Source organism: Marmota monax, unplaced genomic scaffold (genome assembly GCF_021218885.2).
Source record: "Marmota monax isolate L192 unplaced genomic scaffold, Marmota_monax_Labrador192_F-V1.1 WCK01_AAM20220418_F8-fsc00287, whole genome shotgun sequence".
Classification (NCBI taxonomy): domain Eukaryota; kingdom Metazoa; phylum Chordata; class Mammalia; order Rodentia; family Sciuridae; genus Marmota; species Marmota monax.
This window is the reverse complement of record NW_026693334.1, coordinates 93,756-114,056: the sequence shown is the minus strand read 5'-3', so window position 1 is coordinate 114,056 and position 20,301 is coordinate 93,756. Positions and strand designations below refer to the sequence as shown.

Genomic DNA, 20,301 nt, shown 5'->3' with positions numbered 1-20,301 from the left:
GGGAGGTGAGGGAGACTCCAGCAGAGGGTGAGGGAGGTGAGTGAGACTCCAGCAGAGGGTGAGGGAGGTGAGTGAGACTCCAGCAGAGGGTGAGGGAGGTGAGTGAGACTCCAGCAGAGCAGGTGAGGGAGGTGAGTGAGACTCCAGCAGAGCAGGTGAGGGAGGTGAGTGAGACTCCAGCAGAGCAGGTGAGGGAGGTGAGTGAGACTCCAGCAGAGCAGGTGAGGGAGGTGAGTGAGACTCCAGCAGAGCAGGTGAGGGAGGTGAGTGAGACTCCAGCAGAGGGTGAGGGAGGTGAGTGAGACTCCAGCAGAGCAGGTGAGGGAGGTGAGTGAGACTCCAGCAGAGGGTGAGGGAGGTGAGTGAGACTCCAGCAGAGGGTGAGGGAGGTGAGGGAGGCTCCAGCAGAGGGTGAGGGAGGTGAGTGAGGCTTCAGCAGAGGGTGAGGGAGGTGAGTGAGACTCCAGCAGAGGGTGAGGGAGGTGAGTGAGACTCCAGTAGAGCAGGTGAGGGAGGTGAGTGAGACTCCAGCAGAGGGTGAGGGAGGTGAGTGAGACTCCAGCAGAGCAGGTGAGGGAGGTGAGTGAGGCTCCAGCAGAGGGTGAGGGAGGTGAGTGAGACTCCAGCAGAGGGTGAGGGAGTTGAGTGAGACTCCAGCAGAGGGTGAGGGAGGTGAGTGAGACTCCAGCAGAGGGTGAGGGAGGTGAGTGAGACTCCAGCAGAGGGTGAGGGAGGTGAGGGAGGCTCCAGCAGAGCAGGTGAGGGAGGTGAGTGAGGCTCCAGCAGAGGGTGAGGGAGGTGAGTGAGACTCCAGTAGAGCAGGTGAGGGAGTTGAGTGAGACTCCAGCAGAGGGTGAGGGAGGTGAGGGAGGCTCCAGCAGAGGGTGAGGGAGGTGAGTGAGACTCCAGTAGAGCAGGTGAGGGAGGTGAGTGAGACTCCAGCAGAGGGTGAGGGAGGTGAGTGAGACTCCAGCAGAGCAGGTGAGGGAGGTGAGTGAGGCTCCAGCAGAGGGTGAGGGAGGTGAGTGAGACTCCAGCAGAGGGTGAGGGAGGTGAGGGAGACTCCAACAGAGGGTGAGGGAGGTGAGTGAGGCTCCAGCAGAGGGTGAGGGAGGTGAGGGAGGCTCCAGCAGAGGGTGAGGGACGTGAGTGAGGCTTCAGCAGAGGGTGAGGGAGGTGAGTGAGACTCCAGCAGAGGGTGAGGGAGGTGAGTGAGACTCCAGCAGAGGGTGAGGGAGGTGAGGGAGGCTCCAGCAGAGGGTGAGGGAGTTGAGTGAGACTCCAGCAGAGCAGGTGAGGGAGGTGAGTGAGACTCCAGCAGAGGGTGAGGGAGGTGAGGGAGACTCCAGCAGAGGGTGAGGGAGGTGAGGGAGGCTCCAGCAGAGGGTGAGGGAGGTGAGGGAGACTCCAGCAGAGGGTGAGGGAGGTGAGTGAGGCTCCAGCAGAGGGTGAGGGAGGTGAGTGAGGCTCCAGCAGAGGGTGAGGGAGGTGAGTGAGGCTTCAGCAGAGGGTGAGGGAGGTGAGGGAGTCTCCAGCAGAGAGTGAGGGAGGTGAGTGAGACTCCAGTAGAGCAGGTGAGGGAGTTGAGTGAGACTCCAGCAGAGGGTGAGGGAGGTGAGTGAGGCTTCAGCAGAGCAGCTGACGTTCTGAAACAGCAGCAAATGGACAAAGCCCAGCTGATCTAGGGGCTCTCGGGGACTTCATTGTTCTTGCAGAGGTCCCCCTTTAGCTTCAGAACCCCAAGTATTAATACGATGCAGCGTCCTGTTACAGAGCTGTGGCCTTCTGGGAAACTGAGGCAGCACAGAGACCCCCTTCAAACCCCGATTCTTGTGATCATGTCAGAAAGATGTCAGACCTGTCGCTCAGAGTAACAGGAATGAGTTGATTGAGGGGATAGGAAAAGCGAAAGGGGACACTCTCAAGGGAAAGAGTGGGTCCTCAGAGAGGAGCAGGACCACGTGCCTGTCCTGCACTCCAGTTTTACTGGGGATCCAGAGTAGTTTCCAGAGAGTCCACCCAGATCCACCTCTTCACTTCTGACTGACAGCACGCTGACATCAGACTTTCAAGTCCGCACTGTCATGGCAACTGTAGTCACCTTGGCCCAGGATGACCCGTTCTGATTTCTTACAGATTTTTTGGTTAGGAGGAACCATCCTTGTCTCCCAGAGTTTCAGGATCTGGTCACAAAAGTTTCCTGGGTTCCTCCATCAGCATTATCTCAGGCCTGCGTTTCTCCTGCAGTTAACAGGTAGTTTGCTGAGGAAAGTGACATGTCCTGTCCACTGAGGCCAGGCAGGGCTGCAGGTAAATTGCTTATTGGAAAAGAAAGCAGGTAGGGATCAGCTCAGTGGGCCCATTTTATGAAATTATTCTCTTAACCTCATGTTCCCTCCATGAGGAAGCCACCATGTCTGTCCCCTAACAGACCCAGGGTCACTTGCCCCCAGGTGTCCCAGGTGGAGCAGAGATGACCTGGATTTTGCTTTCATCAGTTTTTGAGAAGGTCAAGGGCTCTTCAGGGAGGGAACTCTTCCTTTCCCTTCCCAGCATTTGGCTGTGACTTCTCTAAAGTACTTGTGCCTCTTGTTCTGGCGTTAAGCACCCCCTTCCTCCCTGGCTGAGAGCTCCCCAGATCAGGGAGCTCTGTGGCTCACAGCTCCACCTCTCAGGGGCTCAGCAGGGATCTGTACACAGAAGATAAATAGTCTGACCAACAGGATTCAGTGATTCAGTGAAAAGAGAGGTGCATTCGGGGGCAAGCAGCCCGTGCGCTGGGGCTGAGGGACCCTGCACAGTGTGAACAACGTGCAAAAGGTAAACAGGTTGGCTGAGAAGGGGCTTGGACGCTGGCAAAGAAGACTTGGTACCTGCCATCAGAGTTCCCAGGGAGTCCTAGCCTTAACCGTCCCCAGGCATGGATTCTGAGGCCCCTTCACTGCAAATTCAAACAAGCAAGGCCCAGGATCAGGTGGTGGAATCCCTAAATTCTCAGGTGTTTGGGTTAAGGAAGATGGTGGAGCACTGCATTAGGGTACAGAAGAACTGCATGCAACACCGATGGCCCCCAGGGGGGAGCAGGACTGTCCCCAACAGAACACCCTGCTGCTCCCCTTCCCTCCTCCTCTCTGTACTTACTGGCTGGGCTACGGGGTTGCTACCAACCATTCCAGCTCCCAGAAAAAAAAAAATAGACCTTTTGGATTCACTTCTTTGCCTCCAAGTTCAACTTTTCCTCTGCTTTTGGTAGCGGCTCACTCCCCGGGTCCAACAGGGAATGAGTGGCTGGAGGGTTAGGTGTGTGAGGGACTGTTGCGATGATCACCCAAGGAGTGCGGCAGGGACACCCTATCAGGAACAGAAGCTCTCAGCCCTGCCCCTGGGCCACCTGGAGAGAAGCTTGGTGGGCTTGGTGATTTCAGCCCCACAAATCATCCCACGTGGATGGTCGTTTCTTCTGCCTTCCTTGAGAGCAGTTTCTGATGGCGTTGACAACCCAACCTTTAAATCAAACTGCGTTGTTTTTAAACATGGATTCTTCATTATCAGTACAGGTTGAATATCTTTTGTTCAAAATGCTTGGGACCAGAGTATTTCATATTTCTAGATACACACACACACACACACACAGTGGTATATACCCAGAAATATGAAATACTCTGGCCCCGGCCCCAAGACAGATAGACAGATAGATAAATATGGTATATCTTGGAGGTAGGACTCCAGTCCAAACATGAAATTTATTTATGTTTTATATATACTTTACACATAGAGCCTGAAGGTGATTTTATGTAATATTTTGAATAATCATCTGTTCTGACTGCAACCTATCACTTGAGATCAGGTATGGAGTATATCACCTTTGGTATAATGTCAACACTGAAAAAGTGTTTGATTTTGGAGCATTTCAGATTTTTGAATTTTGGGGTTAAGGAGGCTGAAGCAAAAAAAGGGGAGGGGAGGAGAAATGGAGAGAGGGAGACAGGGAGGAGGGGAAAGGGAAAGAGAAAGAAAGCAAGACTGGTCTTCATTCTTAAAACTGCCATGTACACCTCGGGCAGGTCCTGTCTCTACCAGGGAAGATGGTCCCAGAATGTAATTTTTAAACACCTGCCTCTAAGCCACACCTCGCACGAGTTGTCACAGAGTAAGACAAAGTGATAAATTCAAGAGCAAAAATCACCAAAAACTCTCAAGAGGCCACGCAGAGATATCGGGCCCAGGTGGAGCCGTGTCTTTGTGGCCTTAATTGCTCATGTGAAAAGGCAGACATGGTTTGGAATGAGCTGCAAAAAGACCATCTTTCTCATTTCTTCATCTAGCAAGTGCCCCAGCTTCACCTCGGGAAATGATCAGCCTCAAGGAAAGGAAGACGGACTACGAGTCCACCAGCAGCAACGCCACCTACCACGGAACTAAAGGCGAGCACACTTCCAGGAAAGACACCATGACAGGTGAGTGCCCCTCGGACCTCCTCCTCAGAGCCGGTGACTGAGGGACAGGGAGGGGCTGCAACCTCGGCCGCACACCAGGCTTTGCCGCTCAGGAAGACTAAGTGGCTGTTGGGTCACTTGAGATCTTGAAAGCCGTGATTCCCAGAAATGGGAACTGAGGAGATTAACCAAAGATATAAAAACTGCGCATCTTAGAGCTGGGAAGCACTAAGAGAAAATGTCCTCTGCACACTTTTAATCTCACTATTTCCTTCTCACCTTACCAGCTTCTCATGTCCCCTCCAATTAGAAGGGAGAGTCAACATCTGTTTCTTCTTTGTTGCAGGACCCCTGGTGGGAGAGATTCCAAGATGCTGGTTGCTCTATAGCTCTACCTTGCCCGTTAGGAAAGGAGGGGAGGGAAGAAGCACGGAACAGAGGGCTGGGGAGACTTAAGTGGATCCCCCAGAACTCTTGTGAGGCATTGCTTCCTCTTGTCATGAGGCCTGCCTCTTACCACGGCGGATTGCCAGGAGGTTTTATTAGAGCCCACTCCTTGATATACCCTAAGGACTTAAAATCAGTATACTGCACTGACACAGCCACATTAATGTTTATAGCAGCTCAACTCACAGTAGCTAGGCTATGGAACCAACCTGGGTGTCCTTCAACAGATGATGGGTAAAGACACTGTGGTATATATACACAATGGAGTATTACTCAGCCTTCTCCAGGGTTTCCATAAATCTCCTTTCCACTGGTCCTCCTTTAAGAAGCAGGATACCGAATATTATTAGAGAGGGGTTTATACTTGAAAAGCAGAACTTTCAGAGCTGTAAGACTCTAACAGGGGACCCACATGCTTCTTTTCCACACAGACATAGAGATGGGTCCCTTTGAAAATCAGTCGTGAGCAACAGGGCTTTCAGAGAGCATGGTTATATTAGATCATTCATAAAACTGGATGCAGAGGATGCAATTCTAAACAGACACTGAGACCCTGTTATCAGAGAAATCTTGAAAGCATGGGGCACATTTCTCTGATATTATTTACATGCAGACCTGCAGGGAAGCAGAATAGACAAATTGGATGATTTATTAAAATGTCCTCTAAACCCAGGACAGCTAAGATGAATTTTCCTAATAGAAAATGTATTTACCCCAGTGGCTGTCTTTTCCACATTAACTCTGTACAGCTGCATAAAGAAAAGCATAATAAACAGATGCTTTTCATCCCCACTCGGAGGTCCACGTTCTGCCTCCTCGAGCAGACCCTCCCAGGGAATACGCCCTGTTTACTCCTGAAATGTCCTTTGGGTGGGATAACCGAGCTCATTACAAGGCCATACTTATTAGTCTCCTCCTCTGTTTTTCCCCATAAATGTTGCCCCTCATCATAAACGAACATGAACAAAGAAAGCCATGAATCTGAATGTTGAGTCCCTGGAGTAGAGATGTTCATTGGGAATGCAAGTCATGCCAATCACTTTGCATTAGTAGTGGCACCTAGTTCACCTGACCCATTCAGTTTGCAATGATTATTGCACCAGGTGGCCACATCGCCAGAAGTCTGGGACAACAAATTCAGATGATGGTTCTAAGAATAATTGTGAGATTGATTGTAGTATTATCATTTAAGTTTAGTGTTGCTTTTTAACTCTCCGGCCCAGTAGAATCACTCAGAAGGCTTTTAAAGGTGGATGTGTTCACACTGAAATAGTCCAATGGTGTATGATGGTGCCCTGCCCACCTAATAAGATAAAACATAAAATCTGGTGTTTCCCACATTCAGCCTTCCTAGGAAACGGCGGGGGTCTGGACAACTCTGGTATTGAGTTTTATACACGTAAATCTTCAAACTTACTTAAAGGCTTAAACAGCCTTGCTCTAACTTACTTAAAAATGTGATTCAAAGCTACACGAACAATCACATAGCAAGCCCATAACACTAAGATCTTTATTGAATGTGTGTAGACAGGGGAAGCTTCTTGAAGCCAATAAGTGCGAGGTGAAATCTAGTTGTTGGCATCACAAAAATGCTGGTGGTGGTGACTAAGAGAGCATGGTTATATTAGATCATTCGTAAAACTGGATGCAGAGGATGCAATTCTAAACAGACACTGAGAAGGGGAGGGTGGTGGGGGTCGGCGGGGGGGTGGTTTGGTGATGAGGTGAGGATGGGTAATGAGGGTGGTGGAGGGGATGGTGTTGGCAAGGCTTGTTTGGGTGCAGGTGGTGGAGATATTAGTGGAGATGATGGTTTTGGTGGGAGGCAGTCTGTGGTGTTGGTAGTAAGGCTGCTGCTGGTGTTTATCCTGTTATATAGAGGAGTGAATAAGTCCTCAGCCCAGCCAGGTGGGAGCCAGTGTTCCAGACAGGAATAGAAGGGTTGACCTGCTAACCTCTTCTCCGGAGCCCTTTGGCCAATGCCTATAATTCAAGTATTTACCTATGAAATCTGAATTTTTGTGTGCGACCTCCACACCAAAAGCAGTATTTTCTTTTTCTCATTCAAGAATAAACCCAAGGGTACTGGGGATGTAGCTCCGTGGTTGAGCACTTGCCTAGATGTGCAGTGCCCTGGGTTCAATTCCCAGGTCCACACACACCCCCACCCAAAAAAATTGTAATTTAAAAATTGATAACAAAAAAAGAATAAATGCAAGGGACATGTAATTTTCAGTGCAGGGGCATCCTGCCGTTCCCCACCTGGGACCAAGCTCTGGGTTCAGGAAAGACGCCCGTGGGGAGGGAGGGTCAGCAGCTCCTTGGCCCAGCTGTCAGCTCCCTCCTGAGCTCTCAGAAATCCAGGCCTCTGGGCTTTGTTCCAGACTCCCCCACCCCTTTCTGGGTTCATTTTCTCACTGAGATGAAGTTCCTTCAAGTATCTTCTATCCACAGGGTTCCTCTGCCACTGAGGAGCCCAGGACCCTTCTCAGCTGTTCACTGAGGCAAGCAGGACTCTGCTTCTCGCAGTCACGGCCGCTGGAGAGCCACCTCTGGTGTGGGCGCTCACCGCAGGGCAGGACTTTGAAGTGGATCCGGGGATTCTGCCCTCCCATCTGAGCATCCCAAATGCCGCTTCATCAGATGGTCTGGGCTGATTCTCCCTGGTTCTCACTTACGTCTTTTAAAGCCTCTCATCTTCCATATGTTGATTCCGTCGGAAGCTGGGTGTTTGGGAGATGATACAAAAAAAAAAAGGCGTTTATTTAAGTCAGTTTTGCATTGCTCTGACCAAAGACCTGGCAAGAACGATGCAGAGGAGGAAAAATTTATTTTGTCTCCATTTCAGAGGTTCGGTCTGTGGTTGGCCGACTCGATGGCTCTGGACCTACAGTGAGGCAGGACATGGAGGCGGAAGGTGTGGCTGAGAAAGCAGCTGAGGATATGGCTGTGAGGAAGCAGAGAGAGAGAGACAGACAGACAGACAGACAGCTCTGCTCACCAGGGACAAAATAGGAACCCCAAAGCCTGCCCCAGGGACTCATCTCCTCCAGCCCCCCATACCTCCTAGTCCCTTCCCAGTTAATCCCTGTGAAGGGGGTTCATGTGTGATTAGGCTCAGGCTCTCATTACCCAGCATTTTACCTCTGAACGTCCTTGCACGGGTGCAGGTGGTGGAGATGAGCTTCTGGGGCCACTTCCTGTGTGAACTAGACCCGCACGTCCCTGTGAGTCCACTCAGTTCAGACATACCAGGGCAGAGCTCCTGGAGACCTCTGCTTCCTGAGGGCCTTTCAGCCACACAGTCCCATCTCAACAGGGGAGGGGCCAAGAGTGGAGCAGAACTTCCAGGAGGGATAGCTTTCACTCAGAAACCACAAATCTAATAGGAAGGGAGGCTGAGGCTCGACCAGTACAGATGCTTTGTCCTCCCCTCTGCCCCCTCCCAGGCGTCTTATTTGAAGCAACAGAAAGAACTCAGTGTCAGTTTGGAGGGACGTTTTCTGTCGGGAATCAGAGCTCTGATGGCGCTGTCCCGCGGTTTGTGCCTCCCTTCATCCATTCAGCAGACTGAGCACTTACTCTGGGAGTGTCCACTGAGGCCACACGCTGTGCCAGGCTCTGGGGGCATGGACAATGGTGAGAACACCTACTGTCTCTATCCCCGTGGGCTTCTGCGCTGGTGGGCACAGGCAGGCAATGTGCAGGGTCATCAGGGGACAGTCACCAGCAGGATCACTGCAGGATGTTGAGAGGCATGAAAGGTCTCCCTCACTGGAGCACTGAGACAGGGGACGCCAGGTGGTCCTTACCTGCCCCAGGCAACAAGCTGACACCTAAATAGCAAGAGGCAGCTGGAGTCTGGGGGAGGTAATTCCTAGAGGAAGATGGAGTACCGTCTCCCCGAAGCTGAACAAGCTGGGCTCCCTCGACTGAGAGAGGAGGCCCGGGCAGCCAGGGCCGCGTTACTAGAGAAGGGAGAGATGCCGCGGGAGGTCAGGTGGGGAAGATCATGCGGAACCTCGTGGACCAGGAAGGAGAGCATCTCGAGTGGAGAGCACTGGGGTATGGATAAGCAGAGGGAGTGACGTAATCAATCTGCCTAACAGAGGTCTCCCTGGGGGCTGGGAGGAGCAGACTGGGGGACAGGAAGCTGGGCCATCAGGGGATTTAGTGTCCAGGGAGACAGGAGTGATGTGCATTCACCCAGAGAGGACAGCAGAGTTGTCTTTGAAATTGAAGTTGTGCTCTCACCCTCGCTTCCTAAGCAGACTTTTCCAAGAGGAGGTTACTGCACAGTTACCGTGTGCCTGTAGGTAACCATCGCCGGTGACAATGAACTTGAACCTGGATAGGCTGTGCAGGGCTGGGCCTAGAGCAGCCTGGTCTCTGAGAGAGCAGGTGCCGTGGGATGGATTTCATTATCCCTTGGACCCTGGAAACAAAGGCCAAGCCCTTCTTATTTCCAGAGTATTCTGTGTCCCACTGACACTTGACAGACGGACTTGGTTGAGCTTTCTTCAACCGTGATCTTTCATCAGCTGTACCGATGGTAGTGCCTGTGGCATGCGCCTCAGGGTTCTGGGTAAGGAGGAGGCACCGTCACCCACTCTCGGCCTGTGGAAGCTGCTGGCAGCTGGAGGGGGTCTTCCTCCTTCCTTTTGGCCACACCACAAGTGGGTGAGAAGTCAGGGGGGACCCTATCTCTGCACCTAGCAGGATTCAAAGCCACAGCCCCTCAGATGCACAGGGGACATTCAGGTGGCACCGTCAATTGGTCCTTTGGGCTGTGGAGAAATGAACTGTCTGGATGATGACAGAGCACTTCTGTGAGCTCAAATTAGAAATGTTATTCTTGTCATTCTTCAGCTAAAAACTAAGCTGCTGATACAGACTGCATGCTCCAGTGCAAGTGACGAGCCTCTATTAAAGACCTGTTCTCACCAGAAAAGAAGGCAATAAAGCTCGCGAGGTGGCCATGTGTCTGCTGCACCTGCGCTGACCCTGTCTGTGCGGTGAGCAGTGTTGCCAGCGGCCGATGGGCCCGGGGAGTTGACAGCACCACGGCTCTCTTTCTGCATCGCCCCATGTAAAATGAGGTCCAGGCTCAAAGAATCTCTCCTACTTGGAACAGTTCGCGGGACGCCCGGCTCTGTCAGGGTGAAACCGGCCTCAAGAGCCATCATTCCTGGCTTGAAATCCTGCTTTCTTTTCTAACACTTTTGTTTTCCTTTTGTTTGTAGCTCAGAACACCGGGATTTCCACCTTGTATAGGAATTCATACGGTGCGCCCGCCGAGGACATCAAACACAACCAGGTGAGTAAAGGCAGCACCTTTCTGTGCGTTTTTTCCATTTGACTCATGGGAAGTCACCTGGGATTTTTAAGACTTTAACTTTCACCTCACATCATCAGCAACCAGGAGAGATGTCCCCTGATGTCCTCTCTCACACCTGCCACCGCATACAGGTGGGTGGCCAGCGGCAGTGCTCAGAACAGCCTCAGATCCTAAAACTACTTGGGATTTCATGGGAGCTGCTTCCTGACCTGCTGGGCAAAGCAAGTTCTCTACAGTGGTGCTGCTGGGTTTGGATGTGGTTTGTCCCCAAGGGTCCATGTGTAGGAGGCTGGGTCCTCTGGATGGTGGCATTGAGGTGGTGGGGCCTTAAGAGGTGGAGCTTAATGGAAGGTCATTGAGACCCTCAGAAGTGATTAAGGTGGTTCCCATGGGATCTGAAGTTAGTTCTCTCAAGAGCAAGTTGTTTTAAACCAAGCCCTCTCCTCCTTGAGCTTCCTGTTTCTTCATGTGATCCCTCTCACACATGTTCTCCAATCATTGTCATACCATTCACCATGTGGTCCTCACCAGAGCCAGGCCAGTACCAACAATATGCCCCTGAGCCTCCAGAACTGTGAGATAAATAAACCTCTTTTCTTTATAACATTATCCAGCTTCAGGTGTTTCATTACAGTAACAGACACCAGACTAATATAGGTATGAAGCTAAAAGAAAGTCCCCAGTAGATAAGTGTAAGGTGTCATTTGCTAAACAGAAACTGCCTAATTTCTGGGCAGGAATTGAATAGCTCCTGTAACAGAGCCAACTCTAATTAGGAAGAAAACATTCATTACACATGCTAGTTACCAATAACACAGAAACATCAAGTTCAATCTAAACAACCAAATAGAAAGCACTGAACATTCCTTGCTGAGCAAAGTCTAGTTGAGGAACAGCATAATCTGCATCACCTGGGAGCTCATTACAAGTGCAGAACAGGGTCTTCTCTGGTGCCTTAACCCATTCCAGCTCTTCTGCAGGAGAGCTGCATTCTAATAAGATGCCCCAGTGATTTGTGTGAACATTCCTTGTTTTAGGAGCTCTGAAATATAGACCCTGAACTAATATGAATCTGTAGGTGTTTGTTTTTTTCAGCAAACATTCATTGAAACATTCATTTTTTCTGGGGTTCTGCAGGAACTATGAAAGCAAAGGGGCAAAGCTTGTGCCTCGTATTTGATTGACAACCTCTCTCTCCCTCCCTTGGTGGGCATCACAGCAAGACCGACCCCTCATAGCTGGTTGCTCTTAAGAACTGTCAACAGGAACCATTTCTGCTCATGTCTTATTTCCTGCCACACTTCGGGAAAGTTAAGAAGATAAACCTGAAAGCCATGTACCAGTAACCAGATAAAGGAAGTATGGAAGGGAACTGTGTAGGTTTGGAACAGTATCCCAGCACCCTGCAGGGTAGCATCTACCCCTTCAAGCAGGTGCAGATGTCCTGAGCAGAACCATTTGGGTGGGAGAGAAGGACACCAGGCTGTCTCCTTGACCTTAAGTCATTTTTTCCTCTAATCAGACATCAGCAGGAGATATGACCATCAGCAGAGGAGTTAGCCTCTCACCCTCAATTTTCCATCCAACTGCAATCATTCTGGAAGACATCTGGTGTTGTGCGTGACCCCCTGGTGAATGCAATGGCCCTGCTTCCTCCTGACACATTGCTAACAGCTAATCGGCCTCCCTTAAGTTCTGGTCTTTACTAAAAGCAAAGAAGCCAACAAATAAATAAATCGGGTCATGAGCACTAGACAAGGTCACCAGCGTGGCTCACAATTGCACACATGCCAACGTACCTGCCTGAGCATAAAGGAAAACAGAAACAAAATGTATTGGGAATGCCGCTTCCTTCTATGGAAAGCAACCACTTTTCTTATAGCAAATACTGCAAAATTCTGTCAGTGCAGTGAGCAGACTGTCTGTAGCTCTTAGGGAGACCTGTCGGGAGGCACTAGGACACTGATTTTGCATTCAAGAGTGTAAGATTAGTCTTTAGTTCCCAGGGTACAGAGAAGCTCGTCAGCAGAATCAGTGAATTCCACACCAGCCTTCCATGGAATCCTGCACTCTTGGCAATGAAAAAGCACCCTGGTGTGGCCCAGGAGTCCTGGGTGCCTCAGGATGTGGCTACAGAGGGTTCCAAAGACTGCCTGCTATCTAGACGTAGAGACAAGCCATAACTGTCCTAAGGGACACATTCTTAAGAATATTCTGGGCCCTTATGCCAATTAGAATTGATGGACTAAGATGGCGTCCTGCAGTGGAGGGAGCCAGTCCTGTGTAGCCTCTCCCCAGCACTGCCCAGACGTCCATCTCAGAGTGAAGCCTGCAGGCCACAGAGGTTCTGGTGAATGCTGCTGAACCCTCTGCCCGCACCCGGGAGGAACATGAGCACCACAGCTCCCGACCACATGGGGAGCCCTCCCAGAGCTGAGTCCTGTGGTCATGGCTCCGTGCCCTCGTTGTTCCTGAGCAGGGCAGCAAAGGGAGGGGGCAGTTGGGCTGTCCGTCAAATTCTAATGCGAAGCAGCATTTTAAAAATATCCACCAGAGAGCTCTTTCCCCCTAAAAATCATTATCACACTCCAATGAGCCTGGAAAACAGAAGAAAATGCCGTACTTACGGGGACTCCGTTACCGGAGTGAATCTGTCTTTATGTGGAGCTTCTCTTGAGGGCTCCAGTCGGGTGGTTCCAGAGATGCCCTTATAGACAGGATCCATGATTTGGATCCTCATGTGGGTAGGGCCAGCCATTGCCAAGTGGAAGGCCTTCATTTTAGGAGCTTTCCTGGACAGAGTGACCTCTCCACTTTTCGCCTGAACAGTTCGACTGGGAGGAATGTTCTGGAGTTTGTTGAGGGTTAGCTTCCCTCGGCTGAGCCCTCTAAACTTCTGTGTCTCAGCCACCAGTGGGGCCTCGGGACCCTCACAGAGGAGGCTGGAAGTAGCCAGCCTTCTAGAGGAGATGAGTTCCTGTGGACCTCCAGGAGGAGGCCAAGGACGCTGAGGGCTGAGAACAGGACAGCAGCTCTGGAGGCATGGCCAAGTCTGATGGGGGACAGGGCATCCCCTGTGACCCAGGCTTCCCATGACCCGGGGGGGGAGGAGCCAGCTCTGCTCTGCCCTGTGACTACCTGGAACCCCATTTACATATCAACAAATTCAGAGCTTAAGGACTCCTAGAAGAAACAACTAATCCTGTAGAATAAAGTAGGTGGCCCCGGGGTTTTACGTCTGGGGTCAGTGGGTCACAGGCACCATTGTAAGAGTTAACCACTTTTATTCTCTAAAGTCCTGATGAGTTTCTACCAGTCTATCCCATGCTTATAAAGAGAAGTGCCTTATTTAACTTTATGTATGTGGCCAGCAATGGGCCTTTTGTTGTAAACTAGAAGCAAAGGGATTTGTGTTTTGCTTATAACAAAACCAGCATCTTGAGTTAGTTTGTGTGTGTGTGTGTGTGTGTGTGTGTCCTCAGTCCCACTGTCAGGTATTAGTGCCCCTGGAGATGAGGAAATTGAGATTTAAGGAGGATAAGTTTTGACTTCAGTCACTCAGCTAGGAAAAGGCAAAGACTCAACCTGGTTTTTCTGCCTCGTTCCGTTTTTCCCTCTTCTATGCCAATTTGGTTCTCAAATTTGGGCATGAGTCAGAATTCCCCTAAGGGATATTAAAGCTGATTGCTGAGCCCCAAGCCCAGAGTTTCTAATTTAATAGGTTTGGAGTAGGCCTGATAATTTGCCCTTTGAACAAGCTCCCAGGGAGTGATGCTGATGCTGCTGGAACCACACTTTGCAAACCACTGAGATTACCATGTGGCCTCCTTTGTTAACACTCTGACTCCTCGTATTTGCCAGTATGGAAAAGTTTGAAGACCTTTTATGGGCAGATATTTCCCTTGTGTTCAAAATAAATCCAGTTTGCTGGCTGTATGAGTCTGTTTTCTGTAGTTATAACAAAATACCTGAGTCTGAGTCGTGTATAAAGAAAAGAGGTTTATTTAAATCCCAGTTTGGGAAGTTGAAAGTCCAAGAGCAGGAGGTCCCATCTGTTCTAGCCTCTGGTGAGATCCCCTTGGTTGCATTACAACCTGGCAGAGAAGCAGAAAGGGAAAATGACTGCATCCAAATGAGGCCCAGCCCATGGGGTGGCTTCACTTTATAAAGCCCCATTCTCAACCACACAAATTTAGTCTGGAAGACCAGCATTAATCTCCTCCAAGGTGGCGCCTCCAAGACCCACTTGTCTCCCACTAGGCCCCACTTCTTGAGGTTCCACCAACTCAACAATACCCCACTGATGACCGAGCTTCCAGCACATGACCCTTGGTGGGACAGAGCACATCCAAAACAGAACACTGGACAATGTGACGAGGAGCAACCACAAAGAAGTCTTTTGTGTTCTAGTGCTAGCAGAGTTGGGAGGGCTTTTGGAACCAAGCTCCATAATTTGTATTAGACATTCTACTAGGTGAGGGGAAAGTGGAGCGAAGATGGCCTTACAAAAACAGGAGTCACAGCACAAGCACAAAGAGCATGGGCCCCCCCCCCCCAGCCCCATGTGAGCTGGCCACACCTCCCCTTCCTGGAGAGGATGCTGCCTGAGGGCAAGCCAGCCACAGAGTCAGATCCTTGGGTGATCCAGGCTTCTCTGCACCACAGCAGACACCCAGATTTAGAAATCCCCACCATTACATAGGGTGGTTTTCCTTCCTTCATAGAATCCGGTTTATGCAAACTGCACGATATTTTTAATGCATGTATTTTTAGCTCTTTTCTGGGGTGGGCTTATATTTGAGAGCATTTCATCTGCCAAATTTTTAACACATTCAGATATTTATTTCCTTAGGGAAAATTGTAAAATTCAGCCAACATTTCTCCACTATGATGTGTTTCATCAGCCAACATTCCTACCACCAGGCCAGGGAGCAATTCAGTCCCTCCAAACGCAGCAGTGCCACCCGCCACCCATCCTAAGTAGTTTGTTGACCTGTGCACTCAGCACAGCCTTAGAAGGGGTTGATGTGAGACTTTATGAACAGTACAGGTGAACTGAAGCAGGTAAGTGCTTCAGATAACATGTGGACGTCCTGAGCACTTCTGTGACGAAGCTCACTGCTTCTCCCACCTGTAAGTTATACCCAATTCTAAAATGTGCCCCAACCAGAGAACATGACAACAGTATAAAATACACACACACACATATGTATATATATATGTGTGTGTATGTGTGTGTGGGGGGTGTGTATATATATATCTGAAACACATTCACCTGGAAATGACTAAGCAGCAGATGCAGCCTCATTAGTGACTTCCCCTGAGGTCCCCTCTGTCTCCAGCAGTGCCCTTGGGAGGCCATGACCAGCACAAGACACACCTCTCCTTGGCCTTTGTCCACGGACCTCCTTGCTTATCACAGGGTCTGGAGTCAGCTCAGTGAGGACATCCCTCCAAGGTTTGGCCACCATGACTTTGTGGAAACCCTACTGGCACAAAGAGAGCATAGGCCCTAGAGTGAGCCAGGCATATGTTCAAATTCCAGCTCTGCAGCCTCACTCACCATGGTGTCTTAGAGAAGCTGCTTAATGGCTCTGAACTGCAGTTTCTTCTCCTATAGTTAGAGATGGATGGATGGATGGATGGGTGGATGGATGGGTGGATAGATGGATGGATGATATCAATATAGGTAGACATATACATATACTTATACATTTATTGCCCTTTGAAGAGTAAACAAAACAGAACTTGTTAAATGTGGAAGATGGTACCTACTGAATAGAAACAGTAATTCTGGTGTCCTTCTGTGTGAGTTTTCTAACCTCCCACCTGTAAGCCTGCTGTGCTCTGTTCTCGGACAGCTGCACCCAAGTGGGGTGGAGAAGGTCCACAGAGACACAGCTCTTGGTGGAGTAGCCCAGGTCACCTGCGCCTAAGCACACAGTCTGTGTGGTCAGAGCAGGTGTTGTAGATTAATTCCAAATGTCCCTCTCCTCTTCAGGCTCTTGGGCTAACAATGGTTTGAGCTCTATAGACTTTTGGACTTTCTCATGCATTCCGCCACCACTAACTAGACATGTGGACGTTCTGAGCACTTCTGTGAGGAAGCTCACTGCTTCTTAGAAGAGCAGGTCGATTACTAACATAAATCAATTACATATAAAAGAGGGAGTTTCACTTCCTTGAGAGAAGAAATATGTGCGGGCCATTAGAGACATTCACTCATACACAACGTGCTAATTGCAAATCATTATTTACTGAGACCAATTTCTAGAGGGTGTTTCCATGCTGAACCTTAGTTAAATTAATAGGAAATTACCGAATGCTGGAAAGTGATCTAACTGTATTTTTAGGAGTGTTTTAATTGAAACCAGACCTCCTCCCCCGTGACTGCAATAGCAGAGCTGGTGCGTCCCTGCATTATGCACTAGCTGTGAGGGTCTCCCTTACCCCACACCTTGAGAGGTTCTGCTCACCTTGGGGGCAGGTACTCGGAGAGGAACCCCAGAGCCAGTCAGAAGGGAAAGGCTAGTTCTGTCCCCAGGTAGTAAATATATTATCAGCCCATGAACACAACTGGGTCTCACTCTCCCTAAAGCCAAGCAGAGGAACTGACTCTTGACTTTCATGTATCTCCTAGGCTCCTGTAATCCCTGAATGTTCCTAGGCCATACATCAAACAGTAATGTGCAGAGGGCAAAGCCTAGGGCGGTATTGAGGTAGCCCAGGGGAAACCAGACAATTCTGAAGACCCCTCCCTGCTAATCAAAGTCTTCATCACACAGCATACTTGAGACCACCAGTTCTTGATAGCACCAAGTTAGGGAACATTTTGTCCCTCAGAGTGCAGAGTATTTGGGGTGTGCATCCAAGGCTGTGGTCCCTGGCCACTTAGGAAGGTGTGAAGGAGTGGCCCAACCACAGGGAAGCCTCAGTCCCCTGTGTGCACACAGGAATCAGAAGCATGTTGATGATGGTCCTCTACACTGGAGGGAAGGTCCCTGGGTGGCCATTAGACCTTGTGCATCCTCACGTCTCCTGGAGATTGCAGTACCTGAGTGTGATACCAGAAAATGCAGAAAAGATGAAAGTCAAGTCCATGTGTTCTCTAGCTCTGGTCTACACCACTTTAATTTTAAAAGGTTAGCTAGTAAAATGGTGTGGCCACTGTGGCAGACAGTGTGATGCCCCCTTGAAACAATTACCCTTTGGCCCACTGCCGGGTACTGACCCAGGAGAACCAGAAGCAGGGACCCATAGACCCTGGTGCACCCTGATCCTTGCAGCCTAACTCCCAAGAGCCAGAAGGTGGGAAGAGCTCCAGTGTCCATGGATGGAGGAAAGATGAGCCAAACATGGGTTGTCCCTATAAGGGAATCTCTTTCAACATGCAAAGCAGGGACATCCTGGCACACGTTACATCATGAATGAACCATGAACACATTATGCTGCGTGAACAGGCTGGACACAACAACTGATCCTGAACAACTCCATTGACTGGAGCGCTAGAGCATGGAATTCAGAGAGAGAGTAGAATGTGGGTGCCAGGGGTGGGGGAGGAGGTGGGTTGTGCTTAGTGAGTGCCAGCGAGCCTGTGTGGGGTGGGGAGGAAGTTGTGGGAGGGGATGGGGGGGTGGCTGCACAACACCAGGAATGTGCGTAGCCCCTGAGCCGGTCACTCCAGCCTGTTCACAAGGGCCAGTTTTATGTTATGACAACTTTGCCACAATAATAATGAGAGAGAGGGGAATACGCAGAAGGATAACATGTGGACCCAAGAACCCGTTTTGAAACTGTGATATATGTGCACGGTAGCATATTATTCAGCCACACAGAGAACCGTATCCTGTCATCTGCAGCAGCAGGGGTGGAATGGGACGATTTTGTGTTGGGTCATAAAAGCCGGCACAGAAGGGCGAGTGCCCCGTGTTCTCACTCATGCCTAGAAGAGTGGATGCAGAGAGCAGAACAGTGGTCCCTAGAGACTAGGAAGGGAGAGGGAGGAGGAGTGGGAGGGAGGTGGGTAATGTGCTCCAGAATCCAGTTACACTGGAGGAATAGCACGGTGTTCTGCAACACCGCAGGGTGACCAAAGGACACAGAACATTCCATATATTTTATAAAGAGGGCGGTTCAAAGGTTCCCAGCACAGATAAATGATAAATGTTGGAGGAGACAGAAAGATTCATTGCACTGATTTGATCCTGGCACGTTGTGTATCTGTACAAATCATCCCAGCTCACCCATAATTATGATCAGTTTAATTTTTTTTTTCTTAAAAAAAAGCAAAGGTGGCAGCCTTGGGAGAATGCTCACGGGTGAATGCCCAGCACGGCGTGGGGCTTTTCTCCGAGGCCGGGTGGAGTGGCCTGTCGGGAGGGAGCTGGTGGAAATGGGTTAACCCAGCCTGGCTCTTCCCTCCGTCCTCACAGGGTTCAGCACAACCGGTCCCCCAGGAGCCCAGCAGAAAAGATTACGAGGCCTACCAGCCGTTTCAGAACTCCACGAGGAATTACGACGAGTCCTTCTTCGAGGACCAGGTCCACCACCGCCCTCCGGCCAGCGAGTACACCATGCACCTGGGCCTCAAGTCCACGGGCAACTACGTCGACTTCTACTCGGCAGCCCGTCCCTACAGCGAACTGAACTATGAAACGAGCCACTACCCGGCCTCGCCCGACTCCTGGGTGTGAGCCGGCCAGGCGCCCGCCCGGAGCAGTGCATGTGCATGCAGACACCACGAGACATTTCTCCCCACCCTGCAAATTTAGTTTGTTCAAGCCTGTTCCATAGGAAGGCTGTGGTAACCAGTAAGGGAATATTAAGAGCTATTTTAGAAAGCTAAACGAATCAAACGTTAACTCGGCAACCAGTAGATCCTAAACACGACAACGGGCCACACCGTTCTAGTCTGAGCTGTAGGGTTTGAAGAGTGCTTCATATGGAAGGCGGCAGAGGAAGGAGGGAGGAGAGGCCGGTGGCGGGGCGTGGAGGTTAGTTAAGCACAAGACACAGAAGAGTTTACACACTTATGGGGGACGGCTTCTCACGCTTTGTTTACTCTCTTCATCCGTTGTGACTCTAGGCTTCAAGTTGCATTGGGGTTCCTCTGTATAGCAAGATGTTTCTTGCCTTTTGTTAATGCATTGTTGTAAAGTATTTGATGTACATTACAGATTAAAGAAGAGCGCATTGTGTATATTACACCAATGCCACCGTGTTTCCTCATCTATGGTTCTAAATATTGCTTCAATTTCAAACTTTTGAAAGATGTATGGATTTCCAGTTTTTCTTTTCTTTTCTTTCTCCCAGTATGTTTTAACAAAAAACAAAAAAACGAAAAAAAAAAGGAAAAAAAAGGAATATTTAGCAGTATTGTTCGTTCTGATATGTGAATTTGTTTGTGGCAACTAACGAGGCATTCAGCAGTTCCTGACGATTAACATCCATCATTCCACTCTCCTTGTCAACAAAGTGCTTTTCCACTGCCTAAAATTTTAGATGTAGATATTTGAAATAGATTTTTTCATTTATACCAGTTTTCTTTATGATGATACAGTGTTAAAAGAAAATAAATTACAATTGATCTGTCATCCATATTTGCTAAGAATGTCTATTTCCAAGGACCTAGCTTACAAAAATACGCATCCTTGCTGTGCGTCTGTGCGTGTGTGGGTGTGTGTATGTCCATGTACGTAGGGAAAAAATGACCTGTGTGAGATCTTATTTGGATAGAAGCGATTTCATTTGCTGTTCATTTGTGCAGACTTTGTTTTTGGTTTTTAGTATCAATGTACATTGGTTTGTTCCTTTCGTACTGTATCTATTCTTCTGACCATCTAGTGACTCAGGATATTAGGCCAGTTGAAGTGAAGTTATAGGATTTTCACACATTCACACATTCTTGGATACCAACTCTTTCTACAGGTCAATTTCCTTCCACGTTTTATGCCCTCAGAACACTACAAACCATGGCCAATCGATAATTTCACTTTGGGGCCAATTACTTGAAGTGTCCACAGAAAATGTAAACTGCTCGCCTTATTCCCCCCTAAACTTTTTGTTCGTGGCAGGGAGCAG

The 20,301-nt window shown here is 49.5% G+C and overlaps 1 protein-coding gene across 1 annotated transcript in view; it reads left to right on the top strand.

The window, feature by feature from the left end:
• The window catches only part of Ctnnd2 (catenin delta 2), an 818,473-nt gene extending 799,048 nt beyond the window's left edge, over positions 1-19,425 (top strand). Inside the window, 3 exon segments of the mRNA XM_058583219.1 lie at positions 4,326-4,457; positions 10,127-10,200; positions 18,654-19,425. Coding sequence (XP_058439202.1) covers positions 4,326-4,457; positions 10,127-10,200; positions 18,654-18,914 — 467 coding nt within the window. The 3' untranslated portion in view covers positions 18,915-19,425.
• Positions 19,426-20,301: the final 876 nt, after the last annotated feature.